Below are 18232 nucleotides of genomic sequence, written 5' to 3' on the forward strand. Positions count from 1 at the left end.
AAAAAGTTGCAGAAAGTTCAGATGACAGCTGGTCATTTAAGTTATGTTCTTATTTTATTGTATGTCAGCATACAGGTAGAATTAAATATGTGCCTATAGACATCATGAAACATGTGGCTATAGATATCACATATATCACATCATATATATATATTCAGAGAGTAATGTAGGCCACTAATGCTGACTTATTTTGAATATGCTAGCTGGTCGCAATATTCATTCAGTAAGAATTCTTTATTAGGAGTTCTGGCTTTCCTTGCTGCAAATCCATGTTGGTGATGTAGCCAAGTGGTTGTTGACCAGGAACAAGTAAGCAGCATGCAAAGTTAAAACGCCAGGTCTTTTAATTTGTTTTAGGTTAGGGAAACAACTGGATCAAAATTACAGCCAAGCAACTAGCATTTTCACATAGAGAGGTCAGCAAAGGCAAGGGGGAAGTAACCTATTATTGGCATCAGATAAACTGTTAAGTACGAACCTTGTCTAACTGCATAGTAACACAGCATAGTTTGACATAGTTACACAGCATGGGTGCTATCAGACTAGTTACACAAGAAAAACATGTTTTCATACATAACATTCATTTTATATAGTTCAGCAGGCTATGCAGGTTATACTTTTATAAAATTGTGTGTCCCGTGAATATGATAGGGTGTCTCAAGTATGCCAGAGCTTATTATTCTGAAGTCATTTACAAGATACGCCATAATTTAAATATCACACTACTCACTTGTATGGTGAATCCTTATTGCAAGCATTTGATGCTGAAGATAATTGAACTACAATCTAAATGTTTTATTCACAAGGAAAGAACAGTAACTAAGAAAAGTTGGCTGGGATTAGCTAAATAAGTTAGATAAAAAAGACCGTACAATTAGTACCACAACAGACTATTAAAGTGTACCTAAACTCAGAATTTTCACTTTACATAAAAGGGTAGACAACCCTTTTATTCAAAGTAAAAATTCTGTTTGTGTTGCAAATGCAAGACGGACAGACTGATCCGCGGGATTAAAAGTAAGTGTGAATTTATTATTTTCGGTTGGTTTTAGGTTTATTTCCACTTTAAAAAAAACTGTGTAGTAATAGAGAAAAATTTGCGAACATTCTATTATACAAAGCACTAAATAATGTAGCATTTTCAAAGAACACAGCACTTACCCAAGAGTCATTTCTACTAAGGTGTTGGGGCTTGTGTAAATTGGGTTCACTGGTGGCTTTATCCCCCCAGGATTAGCAAATATCTTCTGAGGCATGCGATCTTGGTACTGCAATAACAATATTATCAAGATGAAACAAGGCTCAACTGCTAGTAATGGGGACAAAAAAAAGATAACCGGTGATCTAGCAAAAGAAGGTGATGTACCTCATTGATGTAATGTTGGCATTTGGACACCTCTTCCGCAATGTCAAAACACTGGTTTCTGAGTGTGAACAATTGTTTCCTTAGAAGAATCATCTTTCTGGATTTAAAAGGTAAGAGTGTTAAAAGCTTTGATTTTCCTAATGAGAAAGCAACAACGAACCAAGCTGAACTTGCCTCATCCATTCCTGAACTTTAAGGCGGAAGGACTCGTACTTGCCAACACATTCTTCGCTGAACAGTGTAAAGGCTTTTGTTGAATGAATTGCCAGCTTCTGCCTGTAAAAAACATGAACTTCATTACAAAAACATCATGCCTGAACAACATTAACTGCTAACAAAAATGTATGTTTGTTTTGCAACGATGTTTTAAGACATCTGAAATAAAAAAAAAAAGTTGAATAAAAATGGAATTCCTTGTTTCATGTCCAAACCAAGAAATAAAAGTTGATTTGAAGCCATGGGCCACATTCTCAGCCTTTCCAACTTAAAGGACTATAATAACAAACTAGGTACACAAAATCAAATCTAGGTTCTAAAATAGGTTTTTTCAGCTATCTATGTATACTTACTTGTCAAACTTGTGTATTTGTTCTTCATTGTACATAAGTCCTGTATAGGAAGAACACTTTTTAAATTATGTTTTTTCAAAAGCTAGTATCACACATGCATTTCCAACTTTAAACCTACATATATTCATATATTATCATAAATATATTGGTATATATTGTTTAGGATTTGACATGAAGACTTGATTTTAACTTTTTTTTTCGCTTTGTGTGTAAAAAAGTGCAGACTGCACAAAAAATGTAGCCTAGCATTTTTAGGATTTATTTTGTTAATACAGCACACACATTAGATGAGTCTCCTTCTTCATCAGATATTTGCTTTGTATTTGTAGATTAGGAAATCCAAAAACTGTACTCACAAAATATGCTGGTATGCTTTAAAGACACATTTTGAATGTCACTTGACCTAAAGGAAGTGACAGATACTAGAGCTTGGTGTTTAAGGCTACGTACACACATCAGATGATTCTCGTTCCTATATTCGCCTCAGGGCTAGTATCAGATGAGAATCTGGCCTGTGTACATCCACGAACAACTGATCGTAATACAAGTGAAGGGGAGAGAGCTCAGCAGGGTGTGTCTCCGTCGGTCTCCCCCTCCCCTTTCCACAGAGCAAATTCAACAGATTTGGTTCAATTAAACAAGTCAAGATATTTGAATCAAACTTACTAAGGATGGTAAGTATATTAATCTGCATAAAAAGCAGTAATTTATAGTTTAATATGATAGTTTAGTTTACCATACAGTACTTACTACGCTGTGCTTTGTCCTTCTTGAACTGACAGCAGATTTCTGTTACTAAACTTAGAAGCACTTGCAGCTTTTCCAGAAGGCAAAGAGCAAAGTTGTAAGGCAGTAACCCACACAAACCCTAAGACCTACTACACAGAGATGATTTCAATTTCAGTTATATAATTTCAAAAAAGCATGTCTACTTATACAGTGAGTAGTATTCAGGGACTCGTCTAATAAAAAATAATAATAAAACACTAATAATAATCTTAGTAGGCACCTCTGTCCAGTATGTGCTTTTTTAACTAACTTTAATGATGATACCTTTGTTTTCCCTAACTGTAATTCACATTAAAAATGCATTAACAAGAACGTGAACATAAATCACTATGTACACATATTATCAATCTCCTGCCTCTTTTACAATACCAACAAATATGTTTCAATTGATTTTGCTAATTTATAAAACTGACCTAATAAGAACCTGCTTTTGAAGTTAAAAAACATTATATAGAAAATATAATCTACAGGTCGTCTCACTGTTATTGCACATCATCCTAAATTAGGTTAGCTGAGAAGCTGTTGATAATGCATGCAACACGTATGCAAACTAAACATGTGAGGTCAAAACGCAAGATTGGTTCTGTAAGAAAATTTCTAAAACTTACATTTTCAGGTCCTTTTCTACAGCTCTGTTGCAGAAGTTAAATCTGATAGTAACTTCAGTGTTCTTATGAACTGTCTCATTGTACTCATCCTTCATTACTTCACTAGAAAATATAAATGTTCTAAATCAGCAGATAAACTTGGATTTGCTGGGAAGGCAAATTATACGAATAAAAAAAACTTGTAAAAAGCAAGGGGCAGCAAGATAAATAAGCAGCACTGATAGTTGTGTGACTCTTTTTTTCCCTCCCCAGTAATAATACAAATTAAATGAAAAATAAGGCCAAGAATTTGCACAGCCACAGCAGGGGTCAGAGGGTATAAGATAAAAACAAAATAATGCCCACTAGTAGGTGGTAGGTTTAAAATTCTGTAAGAATTCTAGAGAAGTAAATTAAATATTACTTACATAAGCCATGAAATTCCTTTTCTTGTAAGCTCTTGTGTAAGCAGCAAAGATGAAGCAATCCTACTGTAGTAGCAAGTAACTGCGGTAACCGCCTGTCGAAAACAAAATTACATTTATTATGCCTTTTGGTGGATCAGTTTTTTGTAAAGTAAAAAATAGAAACAGAAATTCATTCTTTTCTCTTTAAGAAAAGGGGAAGGAAAAATACATAGGGAAAATGAAGGTAATGAGCTGGGGAGGTTTTAAAGAAATCATTGTTTTGCTTTCTATTTTAGAGAACAGCCCCAATAATGTGAAAGTGATCACACCTTTTGGATAGCAGTTAGATGATTTTCAAAAAAGCTACCTTTGCAAGATTTCACATTCTGCATAACACCTCCATACAAATGGCAAAAAAAATATGTTCTGAGCTTTACAAGTCATAGATGTTAAGGCTAAAAATACCCACCCTAGAATATTCATTTCAGGCATTTGCCTTTAAAGACTTTGCCCTACCTATACTGCCTCTCCTATAAATGATGGGGAGTAATACAAATGGTATCTCATATACCTGAAAATAGACACATTTTGATGTAATGAAAAATACAGACTAAGCAAAGTTTGCAAAAAATATATTACAGTACTAACCTTTGCTAGGGTTGCATCAAAATCCAGGTCATAATGTGTTACAAGTTTTGGCACAAATTCTAAGAAAATGAAACAGGCAAAGGAAAAAAATGACATGAATAGGATCAGCGCTACAAATCAAGTTGAAGGGCAAAACAAAGCAAAGTTAGGATCACACAATTCACATTAACAACAATGGGCCTGATTTATCAAAGCTATCCGGCATAAAGCTCTTGGTTTATACTCCAGCGCATATGACATGTAGTCTGATTTAACCCCCGTAGTGGTAATCCCGAGTGTGACTCGGGGTGGGAAATCTATGCAAAAAGCGGTAACCCCGAGTCACAATCGGAGTAACTTTGGGGGTCCCCCTTACCTTAGCCCTGCGCTCCAGCGGCGATCGGACGATCCCGCTGTGATGCCGGGGCGCCTCTTTATCGGGGGCGTGGCCGGGCAGGAAATTTAAAAGCAGATTACCGAGTAATCTGCTTTTAAATACCGCCCGGGTCCCCGCCACCCCGCTGCACGCATCTGCAGTTAGATGCGATGCACCATGCAGGATTTCTGCATGGTGCATCACATCTAACTGCAGATGCGATCACCAATAGTAAATTCCAGGAGTGATACCAGCGGCGAGTTCCCGCTGGCATCAACCCCGGAATCTACTGCAGCCGCTCGCATCACCCGGAGATCAGCCTCCGGGTGATGCGAGCAGGGGAGTGAGTGGGGTGGGGACATCCCCACCGCATCACCTGGCAAGATGTGTGACATCTTCCGGGTGATGCAATAGATTGTGGGGGCGGGAAATTTAAAAGTAGATTACTTTTTTTTTCAGTAAAATACACACAATAACATACAATAAAAGTATAAAAATACATTTTAGTGCACCAAGCATCATTGCCCAGTGCCCCGATTTACATTTTGCCCACTATTGGCCCTGATCTTAATCTGACCCTTTGATGGCTTATAAATCACTTCCTGAATGTATTATTTCACTTTGTCTTTGACCTTGATTGTTCCTGACTGATTGCTAGAGACCGCATAGCATCCAAAAGGCATCTCGCCAGCGCAAGCGCCGTTTTGGAGGAATTTGAACGCAGCGATAGCGATTTGGAGTCCCTTGTGGAATCGAGCGATAGTGATTCACCAGGAAATTTGTCATCGGACAGCAATTAATATACCCAGGATTTAATCCTAAGAATTACAGGCCCACAATATAACAAAAAAATTTCCATGCAAAAAAAAATAGGATCACTTTTTTGCATCAAAAACTGACAGAATTAGAACGCTAGGGGGTTAAAGCCCTCTAAGACTGAAGAAGACAGTTTATCATGGGTGAACCTGGGAGATCCAGCAAACCTGAAATGGACTTCTTAAAATCATTTGGTATAATTTTGACCCTTTGTTATTATTTAACCCTTTTTAAAATAAGAAAATAAAAAGTGTGAAGCCTCACAGCGGTAAAGACTGAATGAGATAGCAGAGCCTCCTGGGATACCTACATCACACAACCCTGGAGGCTTCAGGATGCTTCTTCTTATGCATGCACATAGGAGGCTTTTTCCTGTAATGGGGAAAAGAGCGCAGATCCCACGCATGCGAAGTGGGAGATCGGGTGATGTAGCCAGAAAGAAGAAGATGGAGGAGGATGGCAGCGCCGAGACGAAGATAGATTACAGGTCAGCGCGGGACTCAACATCACGAACAAATCAGGGGCTCTGCGGAAGTAAGGGGGAGTATGATTTTTTTTCGGTTTAGTTCAGCTTTGAAGGCTGAAAGGCTTCAAAAAGGCTTTCTTTATATAAAACTTTATATAAAAGGTTGGATAACCCTGTTATATAAAGCAAAAAGGATTTTTTTAATCCTCCATTTTTTTTTTAAATCTCTGGCATGCACAGAAAGGGCTTTTCCCTGCAATGGAAAAAACTCACGCATGCACATTGATTGCTGCCCTAGGATTATACGTACTAAATTCAAAGCATGTTTCCAGTACTCTCAGGTAAAAATATGTATATCAGTTTATATTAGAGTATATATTTTCTTTTGTTGAGTTCTTTTAAAAACAAGACAGTTGGGCTCCTAGTCCTAAAGGCTTGTTAACAAAAACAAATTGACCTTCTGTGGTGACTCCTTAGCATCATCTATGCTACTTTTAGCAATCAGGATCACAGCCGACATCCAAAGCTTACACATTCACATGAATTAGAATCTGATTTTACATTTTTTTTCGATCTACCAACCAGTGTGAAGTACAAGAGTCTACCTGATTTACAGTACATAGACTGCAGATAAATTTACCACTATCTAGCGTAAAGCTGGATTATCTGTCCAACCTACTTTCCTCATATCGTAGTCCAATGATGGTCAACATCTCTCGAGTAATCACAATTATAGGGTTTTCTTCTGTAGTTGCAGGAAAATGCTGTGCCTGTCTGTTTGGCTCTAGAATCAGCCTCCTTCCTTCAAAGAGCAGCTCTTGGTTCTGGGATGGAATTTTTGTCTGTTTGTAGACCAAGTCATGAAATTCTGCAGACCTGTAAAAACATTTTCATCAAATCTGATCTTTAACAAAAATCAAAACTGATCCAGATAAAAGCATACCAAATTATCATATAGCAATAAAAGTCAAGCTCCTTAACATTGCTACCTTAATTGTTTGATTGATTGATAAATTTATTGTTGGCTATGGTTTAGCTGTTGTACTTTTTCAGGCATGTACTGCTATTTATAATACCAAAATTTAAGACTTATACTTACGTATTATATGTGTGGATATATATCTTGTGAAGGGTCATTTGTTGTAGGGAGAATACATTGATCACAATTCGATGAAATATATCATTAGTTACTGCAAAGAATTGGTCAAAACCCCAACATTTCTCCTGATCTGCTTCTAGAATATTTGCCAGGACTGGCGTGAACAGAGCTTGCAAGCCCCTACAAAAAAAAGAAAATTTATTAAGATAAGCAATATAAAATAATCTACAACTACATCACATATTTTGCTAAACCAAGTCTAAACTGTTTAAAGTTTTGTTGTTTTTTTTGCCCATCACAGTAAAATCACCATTTAGTTCACGTAGACAGTGAAACTATCAGTTAGCCAGCTTATAATAGCACTCTATATCCACACCAGCCAATTAGTGACATCAAATAGGCAAGTTGTAATTTCCACAGCTATGTTGGTAACATTTTGCAATAAACAGAGTTTCTGCCCTGCAGATGCTTACACCTTTCCATACAAGAATGCACACTCTAATTTGGTCAAAAGCAAAATAATCTACCAACATGCTTTTGGGTTTATGGAAGGAAGTCAAATTACCTAGGTACAACATTTAGATTAGTCCAATTTCCAGCATTGCAAGTAAGCTACAGCAAATAAAAGGAAAATGAGTGTAGCTGTGCCAAAATACAATCAAGAATATGATGGTGCATAAAGTATACTTTGATAAGGAACACTTTTTCCAAACGAATACACTTACAAAGACAAATTGCAGCCAAGTGGCAATTCCCAGCTCCATTCTATGGGACCATTTTCTACCTTCTGAACACCAGATATGGCACCCGATGGCTTTCCAGTAATTATTTTATACCTGTATAAATGTAAAAATCAATGTCTTTAATAGGTAAAGTTTTGATACATGCAAACAAAATGTAGAAAAAGTATACTTATAAAAAATTACATAAATTGTCTCAGAATGCAACTCACATTGAAAGCGGAAATCCATAGATGAAATACCTAAATAGGACTAGTTTTATCTGCTGTACAAAAAAAGTGTATCTTTGTTCAGCCCAGTTGTATGTCGCATTACACAGCCAGTTTTGGTTATCTGACTTTTCTCTACATCAGTTAACATTACAGCAATGTCACTTCCCTGCCTTTAGCCTGTGACTGGGCAATGAAGAAGAGGAAGGTTTAAAAATATCCCTGGTCATAAATGTGCAGTGTAGCAAAGCTGGTTGGCTCTTGGTATTGACGAACCTTTTGTTGGGCAGAGCTACAGTAGAGAGGATTACAAGAAGCTGGTCTAAGCACCTGCAAAGAATTGGTCAAAACCCCAACATTTCTCCTGATCTGCTTCTAGAATATTTGCCAGGACTGGCGTGAACAGAGCTTGCAAGCCCCTACAAAAAAAAGAAAATTTATTAAGATAAGCAATATAAAATAATCTACAACTACATCACATATTTTGCTAAACCAAGTCTAAACTGTTTAAAGTTTTGTTGTTTTTTTTGCCCATCACAGTAAAATCACCATTTAGTTCACGTAGACAGTGAAACTATCAGTTAGCCAGCTTATAATAGCACTCTATATCCACACCAGCCAATTAGTGACATCAAATAGGCAAGTTGTAATTTCCACAGCTATGTTGGTAACATTTTGCAATAAACAGAGTTTCTGCCCTGCAGAAGCTTACACCTTTCCATACAAGAATGCACACTCTAATTTGGTCAAAAGCAAAATAATCTACCAACATGCTTTTGGGTTTATGGAAGGAAGTCAAATTACCTAGGTACAACATTTAGATTAGTCCAATTTCCAGCATTGCAAGTAAGCTACAGCAAATAAAAGGAAAATGAGTGTAGCTGTGCCAAAATACAATCAAGAATATGATGGTGCATAAAGTATACTTTGATAAGGAACACTTTTTCCAAACGAATACACTTACAAAGACAAATTGCAGCCAAGTGGCAATTCCCAGCTCCATTCTATGGGACCATTTTCTACCTTCTGAACACCAGATATGGCACCCGATGGCTTTCCAGTAATTATTTTATACCTGTATAAATGTAAAAATCAATGTCTTTAATAGGTAAAGTTTTGATACATGCAAACAAAATGTAGAAAAAGTATACTTATAAAAAATTACATAAATTGTCTCAGAATGCAACTCACATTGAAAGCGGAAATCCATAGATGAAATACCTAAATAGGACTAGTTTTATCTGCTGTACAAAAAAAGTGTATCTTTGTTCAGCCCAGTTGTATGTCGCATTACACAGCCAGTTTTGGTTATCTGACTTTTCTCTACATCAGTTAACATTACAGCAATGTCACTTCCCTGCCTTTAGCCTGTGACTGGGCAATGAAGAAGAGGAAGGTTTAAAAATATCCCTGGTCATAAATGTGCAGTGTAGCAAAGCTGGTTGGCTCTTGGTATTGACGAACCTTTTGTTGGGCAGAGCTACAGTAGAGAGGATTACAAGAAGCTGGTCTAAGCACCTGATTTGAATTTGACATCTACTGCCTCCAAAAATACATTTATTTTTTTTTAATAAATGCGCAACTGAATAATAGTTTTTTTGCTCTTCTTGGAATTCAGCCTTATTAAGAAATAATGAGCAAAAAGTGAAAGAAAAACATACATAACTTCCTTGTTCCTACGTGGTCCCTCAAAAGGCCTAAATGGAAGATTTCCACATGCAGCATGGTAAAATGTCACCCCAATGCTCCATAGATCTACAGTGGCACCATACTTCTTCTGGTGGTCTTTCCTTAGCACAGCACGTTCATACATGTCTGGGTGCTTAACAAAAAAACAAAAAAACATTTATTAGGGCAAAACTTAAGATGTACCCATAAACTCACCAACAGTATGTTTTATAAATCAATATTTAAACCATGATATAATAATTATTTTTATTAAAATTATTATAATTAATATAATTATAATCTAATTATAATCTATATTCACACAAAAGTATCCTGATTAAAAGAATATTATTGGAAAACTTCTATGCAATTAATAAAGTAGTAAATATGCCATGGACAACCAGTGTCCAACATTCAAGAAGACAGGCTTACTACACTATCATAGGCTTTTTTTTTGGAAATATATTAGCTGGTCACCAATGGTGTACTGTGAGCTTGGAATCTGTGAGCAACAATAGTAGGGGTTACCTAAGGATCTGCAAGTTATTTCAAGAGTTCCCCCCATGTTAAAAAGGTCCAGGAAGGCTCATATCTAGGTTGAAGATTGTCTTCACTTTAAAGCGATTTACCTTCATTTCCAGTTACATTAGTAGAACAGTAAAGTAAAAAGGAATATCTCTAGTGTGCTGTGGCAAAAAAAAAAAAAAAAAACTTGATAGGGTTTTAGCCCTTCCCTGCTCTATAAAAAACAGAAAAAAAAAAAAAACAAATTAGGTTGGACATACACTATGGCACACGTCACATCCGAACACACGTTAGATTTTTGTCGTGAAACAATCTTTCATGATCCTTTCCAACAAAAAATGACAGAAAGATGAATGAATCGGCGGAGAATCATCTGATATGTGTACATTGCCTTAAACTTTTTCGTTGAACAAATTCCTGAGGTGTCTTGAAAGGACTATTAGGTCATAATATTAATCACCTATTAGGTCATATATAAAGTCATGAATCAAAAATTAATATTCATTACCAGATATTCTTCAGTGCCATAGAGAGAAACAAACTGCTCATCATCTTCTAATTCCCGAGCGGCACCAAAGTCTGTCAGCTTGTACACAGAGTGCCCATCTTCACCAATCACTCGCATAATGTTTCCTGGCTTGATGTCTCTATGAATTATTCCATTCTCTCTTAAGTGATTCATTCCTGCCACTAAAAGATGAGACAGTAAATTCCTCATATGTCAGAGGAGAACCAAAGTGCTGCAAATACTCACATAGAACTAATAGGTTCCACTGCAACCAATTTTAATACAATAGTAGTACATAGGCTGACATTAGAAACACATATGTTGCTACCTGCCTTGATGTCATACTGACCTTCTTGTATACGTGTGTGCAGACATGAAACAGAAATGCAGATAAGAATCTTTTTTTTTTCTGATCAGCATTATTGCCTTTGATTACTGACTTAATGGTCATTCATACATTTCTGAAACAGTTCAGCATTGCAGTTAATTTATTTTTCTCCGGTTTACTTGAGACAGGAAAAATCTGAAAACATGAATAATAAATCTACCTCCATTCTTCCCCATCAGCTTCTATATGACGAATGAAAGAGACATGCTAAAAATAACTGCAAAAGCACAGAACTGTCACAGAACTGTACTGAGTTGTAGGAGATTTAGAGGTCATTTTTAACTAAAAACTTCCAACTCTACTTAACATTAGTAGACTGCAGTGGAATGATAAAATCCAGAGTGTTAAAAAAGCTACAACTGCAGTAAGTGCTCGTTTCCAGGGGTACCCATAAAAACACTTTAAAAGCAGACCAATCACCAGATTTTTTTTACTTCATATAAAAATCTAGATAACCCTTTTATATAAAGAAAAAAAAATGTGTTTTTTTTTTTCAAAAAAAAAATGAAGACAAAAGTAAAGTAAGGGGAGGCCCCCTCCACTCTGTCTCCTCCATGACGATAAAGGCTAAATGGAATTCCCAGAGCCTCCTGGGATACCTACATCAGATTAGGCATGCTCAGAAGAGGCTTTTTCCCGCAAAGTAAAAAAGTGCCAATCTCACGCATGTGTATAGGCTGGAAGCTGATTGTGGAGGGATCGAGGGCTCCGCAGAAGTAAAGGTGTCATTTTTTTATTTTAATGAAAGTTCTGTCCTAACCCTATACATCAATCCCTTATTGCCAGCAGAAGTGAAGTAATAAAGTACAACATGAACCCTAGACATAAATATGCAGTTACACCTTCAATAGTACTTTTCCCTGGAGCTAGGGAAGTCCAAGACAAACTAGGTAGCCTTTTTAGTGTTCTTGAAGATGGGCATTGAAACACATGTCAAACATTGGTCAGCAGGTTTTCACTAAGTTCAACAGTGTAGATAACAGTTCAAAAGGTGCATTAGACCTATTTTGCACTGCACTTTCTAACGCAGCATGTTCTATTGAATTGCTGGCAAACCAGGTCAAATGTACCTTTTTCAAGTTTTGTACTTGAACACATGCATTTGAGCAGAATTGCATTTTTTTTTTTCTGCATTTGCAGAATTTTAAAAGAAAAAAAATTGCGGTAAAAAAAATCACCCCTCTACAAGATCGCTAAGACAGCAAAAAAAAATTGGTGTCTTTATCGGACAAAATTCATAAGTAGGAATTGTGTGCCATTGGATACAACTGTGTACTGAAATTGGAAAGCAATGACTTTATTTTAAAAAAAATAGGAATATAAAAAAAAAAATGATTCAGGTAATTACATGTGAAAATGATTTTATATATATATATATATATATATATATATATATAAAAACATGAAAACAGAATGACAGCATTTAGGATAATAGAAAACATACCAACATCACGTGACACAAGAAGAAACTCTGACTCTGGTAATCCAAATGCATTTGAGGGTTCTTCAAGCACAGAATACAAACTAGCACATGGACAATATTCCATGACCAGCACTTTATGTCGAGCTGACATCTGGAAGACATAAGGCAAAAAGATAAGTGGCATTGTCAAAAAAAGAAACACGAGTAAGTACATAAGCAGCACTTGAACAGTATTTTAATAATACAGATGTAATGCCAACTGCCACAATTATTTTATTATCTATTTGTTTCTTGTTATTTTTGGTGTAGAATAAAATTTATACTATTAAGGCTAACTAAAAAATAGCATTTCTGCTTTTTTCAACTTTTTATCAGTTCTTCCGGTTGCCTCATGAAATTAGGAAGGATTTTTTTCCCCATTGGAGTAAATTGAACCATGTTTGGCCATATGGCTCCATTTGCAATATATGGGTTTCTAGTACTTTTTTTCCCCTGGTGGTCTGTCTTTTTACAACCTGACTAATTATGTAACATATTCAACTCCAGGCAAACAGTTTTCCAATTTATTTTAGGGAAGTGTTAGAACCTTTGTCTGACTTTTATTGCTGGTATCAAAGGATTCTGGAATGTGCTGGATTTTGGTAATTTTTTGTTCTCTGGGTCACTTGTGGAGGTTTCTCATTCCCTTTGCCCCAAGGACAGGGTCCCAAGCAACTACAAAATAAATCTTGACAGTTTAATAGAGTTTTGGTCAAAGATATACTGTAAAAACAACCTTCTGAAAACAGATAGTTTTTTTTCAATTAAACTGACTCTGTTAAACACCAGCTGTTCATATTATGTGAGGTATACGCATTGCCTCATGGTGCGATATGCAAAAAACATTGCGTAGAAATGTCTGATGTTCTCAGTATATGCCATGCAGTAAATATATTGTGAACGAAGCCAAACGAACATCACCTCACATAAGAATCAGCCATGTCCCCATGGAAAAGGGACATGACATTAGTAAGTATAGCAATGCTTGAGTTTGGGTAGTATCAAGACAGAAAAGCTGCTATCTTTGGGGTCAGAATGCTTAGAGTGATGGAATATTTGTAAAACTTCCATTTATTATCTAACTTATATGTTAAACTTTAGTGCTGCACAAGGTACAGTCTGTTAAATAAAATAGGTGAAAATATTCATACAATGCATACAAAGCTGAATTCATTCTGTTACTCAATACTTGGTGTAATATACCCCTAAAATATGGCCTTAGAATGTGGTAATGACATATACTTATAGTAGGGGCAATTGATTAACTCCTTAGAAGCCAGGTGGTGACATGACTATACTTTGTAAAGTGCTATTATGTTGGCACTTTATAAAATACAAGTGAATTAATTACGGTGAGACTTTTATTATTTTGTATTACTTGGCTTTTAAATGATGCTGTTTATCTGGTTTTTAGAACAGTACATGATAGAAAGCAGTTAAAGGGAAATGCCACTTTAGGAGAAGGACCACCTCTGTATAGTAATGACAGCCAAAATCCCCTTGCTGCCTTCTCTTTTTTAAAAGAGGAAACTAGAACATAATATTTCATGTACTTACATGACTTATCTATTAGTGGACTATAAAAAGTAAAGTTCTTTTTAACATTACAGAACAGACAATTATATTCAGTTTAAAGAGGAAAACACTAAGGATTATGGGGGTTGCCTTTGCTTAGATTACCCTCTGAAAATCACATTTACCTGGCTGAAATACTGATCTACTATTACTTTTCTGAATCCAGGGACAGCCAGGAAAAGTGGCATTTGAAGAGTCTATTTGCTTCCCCTCATTCTCTCTTCCTTGTAAGTATCTTTAGTGGGTTTGCTAAATGACTTAAAATGTCAGATTTACTTCAGTTTACTTTGGTTCCTGTATCAGTTGCACATATGCAGGTTTAATAGTAAAATATGCAACAATACAAGATAAATATTTTTATCTCATCAAAACACTGACACTTGCTTCATGCTTATACTATTCATCCAAAAATAAAAGAAGTAAAAGCACATTGAACTGTCCTTACATCAGCAAAGTGAATTGTTACTGGTTACTTAGGGATTTATAGTTTGCCCCTACCCAACTGATCCCAGCACTGTTCACTAATCATAGCATGTGTGGCTTATACTGAAAACGGTCTTACCTCTTCCTCGATTGCAAAGAGTTTCACAATGTTCTTGTGGTTAAGCTTTTTCAAAACTTCAAACTCCCTTGTTTGAACATCCGCAGGACGAAGGAAGCTCAAGTTATTAAATACTTTGACAGCATATAAATCTCCTGTTTTCTAAAATAGAAGGTAAATATTAACCTTAATGAAGTTCAAGCATAAATACTTTTGTAGAAGAATATGGCCACTAAAAGTGAACTGCAGGATCAAACCCATGTTGTACCCCTAGCTCCCTGCCCCCATGCACAGTAAAAATAGAAAAGACACTAGAAAGACAATAGAAAAAAACTGACTTTTCAAGTTTTATTTTGTTGGATTGTTGGTGATGTCATTAGGTGCCTTGAACATCTGCAGTGTGCCCGAGTACTTAGGCAAGAATGACAACAACAGTTCACTCCTTACAGCTACAATGGGTCATAGAGATCAAAAGAAAGACTGAAGGAAACCAGATACTCTTTGATACTCAAAAAGAAAAACAAAAAATTGAAACATAGAAGGACTTTCAGAAGTTCTAGTTTGCCTTACCCCCTGGTGAAACTTTCCTGAACCTACAGTTCCTGCACACCCTCACATTCATAATGTCCCACAAGAAGCAAAGTTTCTTCAGGAGAATAACAAACAAATAACAACAAAAAAACAATATGTAATTTTTTTTAGAAGGGCAGATATGGGTTGGATTAGAATCTTGGTCGTATTGCTTTAATTTTTCCTATCTCAGTATTTTTTGTGTATTCAGCTGTCAAACTGTTGCAAAGAAGGGAAGTGAAGGGAAATCCCTCCAACAGTAACTGGAATATTTCTATCATCAGTACTTCCAGATTCCCGGGTCTGGAATCATAAACCACAGAGGCCTTCAGCTAGACAATCTGTAGACAAGCTAGACAAAGGAGGTCAGTCAATGCCAGTGACTTATTGTAATATTACAGGTCAATAAGCCACTGGGTCACACAGCCATTATTATGTGAAAAAGTTCAGCTTCACCTTAGACAAAGGATTATAGAGAAATGCTTCCTACACTAGCCTGGTAAATGCATCTTTTGTACCTTTATTGCAAAAGACACATCTTATACGTGCTATATAAAATATAGAGGGCCTATTTATCAAACACTGATAAGCAGACAAAAGGTTGTCACTTTTTCTCCAGATTGTCACATTTATGAAATGGCTGTCAGATTTTGTTTTTTTTTTTACAACAGTGCATTGATATATTGCCATTATTTGTTAATAAACAATGCTATTTTTCTGACAGGGTATTCGGGTGGCCCCTCCCTATCTGATAAATGAGCCTTTATATGCCCCTATGATAAAGATCACCTGTGTGATAAACTTCTGCTATGCTCCATTGAACACAGTCAACGTTATACAGTATTCTGAAATAGAATTCTATCATATGTCATCGACTGTCTTCAAACTGGAAAAGGAATGGGGCTGCTGGATGCGTTGTAAGCATTCATATGTATGGTAGATAATGCATGTGGAATGTCAGGTTCTTCTAAAAATCACTAGTCTTACATGTAGTCACATTGCCACATCAACTACTCCATTACCTTTTATGCTACCACACAGATATACCTAACATAATAAAATTGTCACAGGGATGTACTCACACCATTATGAAGCTGCAATTGCTGGTCATTTGACTATACTAGCCTATTGCAGCCCCTTAAGGTACAGCTACCTAAAAGACTTCTAGTAAGCAGCAGTCCACCCCCTAGCTTCTACCAGCATGTCCCATCAGAAAATACAATGCTCTTCTTCCTGCTCACTCCCAGTGGATAAAACCAAAATTACAAACCAAATTATTTCCTGTACACCTAAAGCACACAACCACAAAAGAAATGTAGGAGCTGAAAAACATGTTCATTACATGCATAAATTCTACCAACATGTTTTACCTTATTGCGTCCACGAAACACATTTGCAGTTGCTCCTTGTCCCAGAATGTCTGAGAGCAGCCAAAGATAATTTGCGGTGCTCTGCATTTTGAATGGTCTGTAAGACCTCTCTGTGCCTGAGAAAAGATTACCATAATAATTAGTAACAAATGGACAAACATGTTATGTAATGTTTTAAAGCATAGAGAAACCTATGCACAGTAAAGCTCAAGTGCCAATAGTTAGATCAGGCTTGAGACTTAAAGCAAAACTAAAGCCTCACAACTCACCTATCCACGTTCAATGATGGGGCGCTGCCATCTTACTTTCTTCTTCGACAAACTTGATTAGCCATGCCAGAATAACGTAACTCGTTCATTCATCCCCGGCACATGCAAGGGAAGCCGGATTTCCCAGGCAACCATCGCATTTCACCGGCACGATCAGGTAACTAAGTCAGGTTATTGCAGAATGGCATCACCTGCACCATCCTGCAATACCCATCAGCCTGATTTTTATTTTTGTAAAGTGGGCCTTTAGTTCCACTTTAAAGGTTACACTTGGTTGACAAGGATGTTTTATTTATTTATTTATGAGAAACTTCAATTGTCTGGATGTGTCACCCAAGACTGGCAGACCGGAATTACAGCAAACAGGAGTAGGTATTTCTGCTGTGCATTCAAGTTTATATGCAGTCATACACTTTTGAAGAGCTTACGGAAGTGTAAAAACCGTAGGCATCACCCAAACAGCCCCCATGGATAGATAGCACTGGTACCCCGGAATAATCCTAATAACGATCCAATGGTATTAAAGAGGGTAAATGTAGGGGTTAAGGACTCTGTGCAGCTGGCTACTACACAAGAGAGGATTTTTTTAGTCCCTTTGGTTTGGGATATGACTACCGTAAATCTCAAATTGAAGCACTATATAGAAAGTTTAAAATGAAGATACTTCATTCAAAAAGTAAAAACTGGTAGAACTGTTTCCTGATTTCCTGGGGAGAAAATCAACCCCTTAATCATGGTTTGAGAATACATAAAAATGTTTGAGAATACATAACAACTTTTAGCCCCAAAACATGTTGGCTTACTTGTGCAATTTCCTACCAGATTTTACTTTGAAATAATTTGTTTCTGGGCTTATGATAAGGCTCTTCAATCGGAGATCTACCTACAAGCAATAAAAAAAATGATCGCGGATTCTAGGCCTTTCCTAACAAAACCTACACACATGTATACACACTTAAAAGAATTAACTTATCATATTTATATATATAGCAATATTTCTATGGCCACTGGTTCACCTTAAAACAGACTTGCCCCCATCCTTTACAACAAAATATTTACATTTTTTTAGAGGAATCTAAGGTCTAAAACTGATCTCCAATGCAAGCTAAATCCAACTGAGAGCATGCTGCTTTCACTGATTGACACAAACATCATACCTGCCACAGAACTCACAGTAACCTTTTATAAAGAAATGAAGGCAAAAAGAAAGAATCTGAGTTTATTGCAGTCATTGATCAACAAAAGGAAAACTGGTGCTAATATATTAAAGAGCAGTCTTCATTTAAAATTCCTCAGCATGAAATG

The 18232-nt window shown here is 36.3% G+C and overlaps 1 protein-coding gene across 1 annotated transcript; it reads right to left on the bottom strand.

The window, feature by feature from the left end:
- Positions 1-1161: 1161 nt before the first annotated feature.
- Positions 1162-18232, bottom strand: TBK1 (TANK binding kinase 1; the record flags this gene model as incomplete). Its single annotated transcript, XM_072399022.1, is given in 18 exon segments — positions 1162-1268; positions 1367-1463; positions 1541-1642; positions 1936-1975; positions 2686-2752; positions 3094-3148; positions 3333-3434; positions 3740-3831; positions 4367-4425; positions 6683-6879; positions 7103-7282; positions 9016-9126; positions 9713-9873; positions 10753-10934; positions 12585-12714; positions 14740-14880; positions 16659-16774; positions 16928-18232. Coding segments are annotated over 17 exon segments (1910 nt in total), but the record flags the coding sequence as incomplete, so codon positions are not given.

The sequence above is a fragment of the Pyxicephalus adspersus genome, chromosome 2, assembly GCF_032062135.1.
Source record: "Pyxicephalus adspersus chromosome 2, UCB_Pads_2.0, whole genome shotgun sequence".
NCBI lineage: Eukaryota > Metazoa > Chordata > Amphibia > Anura > Pyxicephalidae > Pyxicephalus > Pyxicephalus adspersus.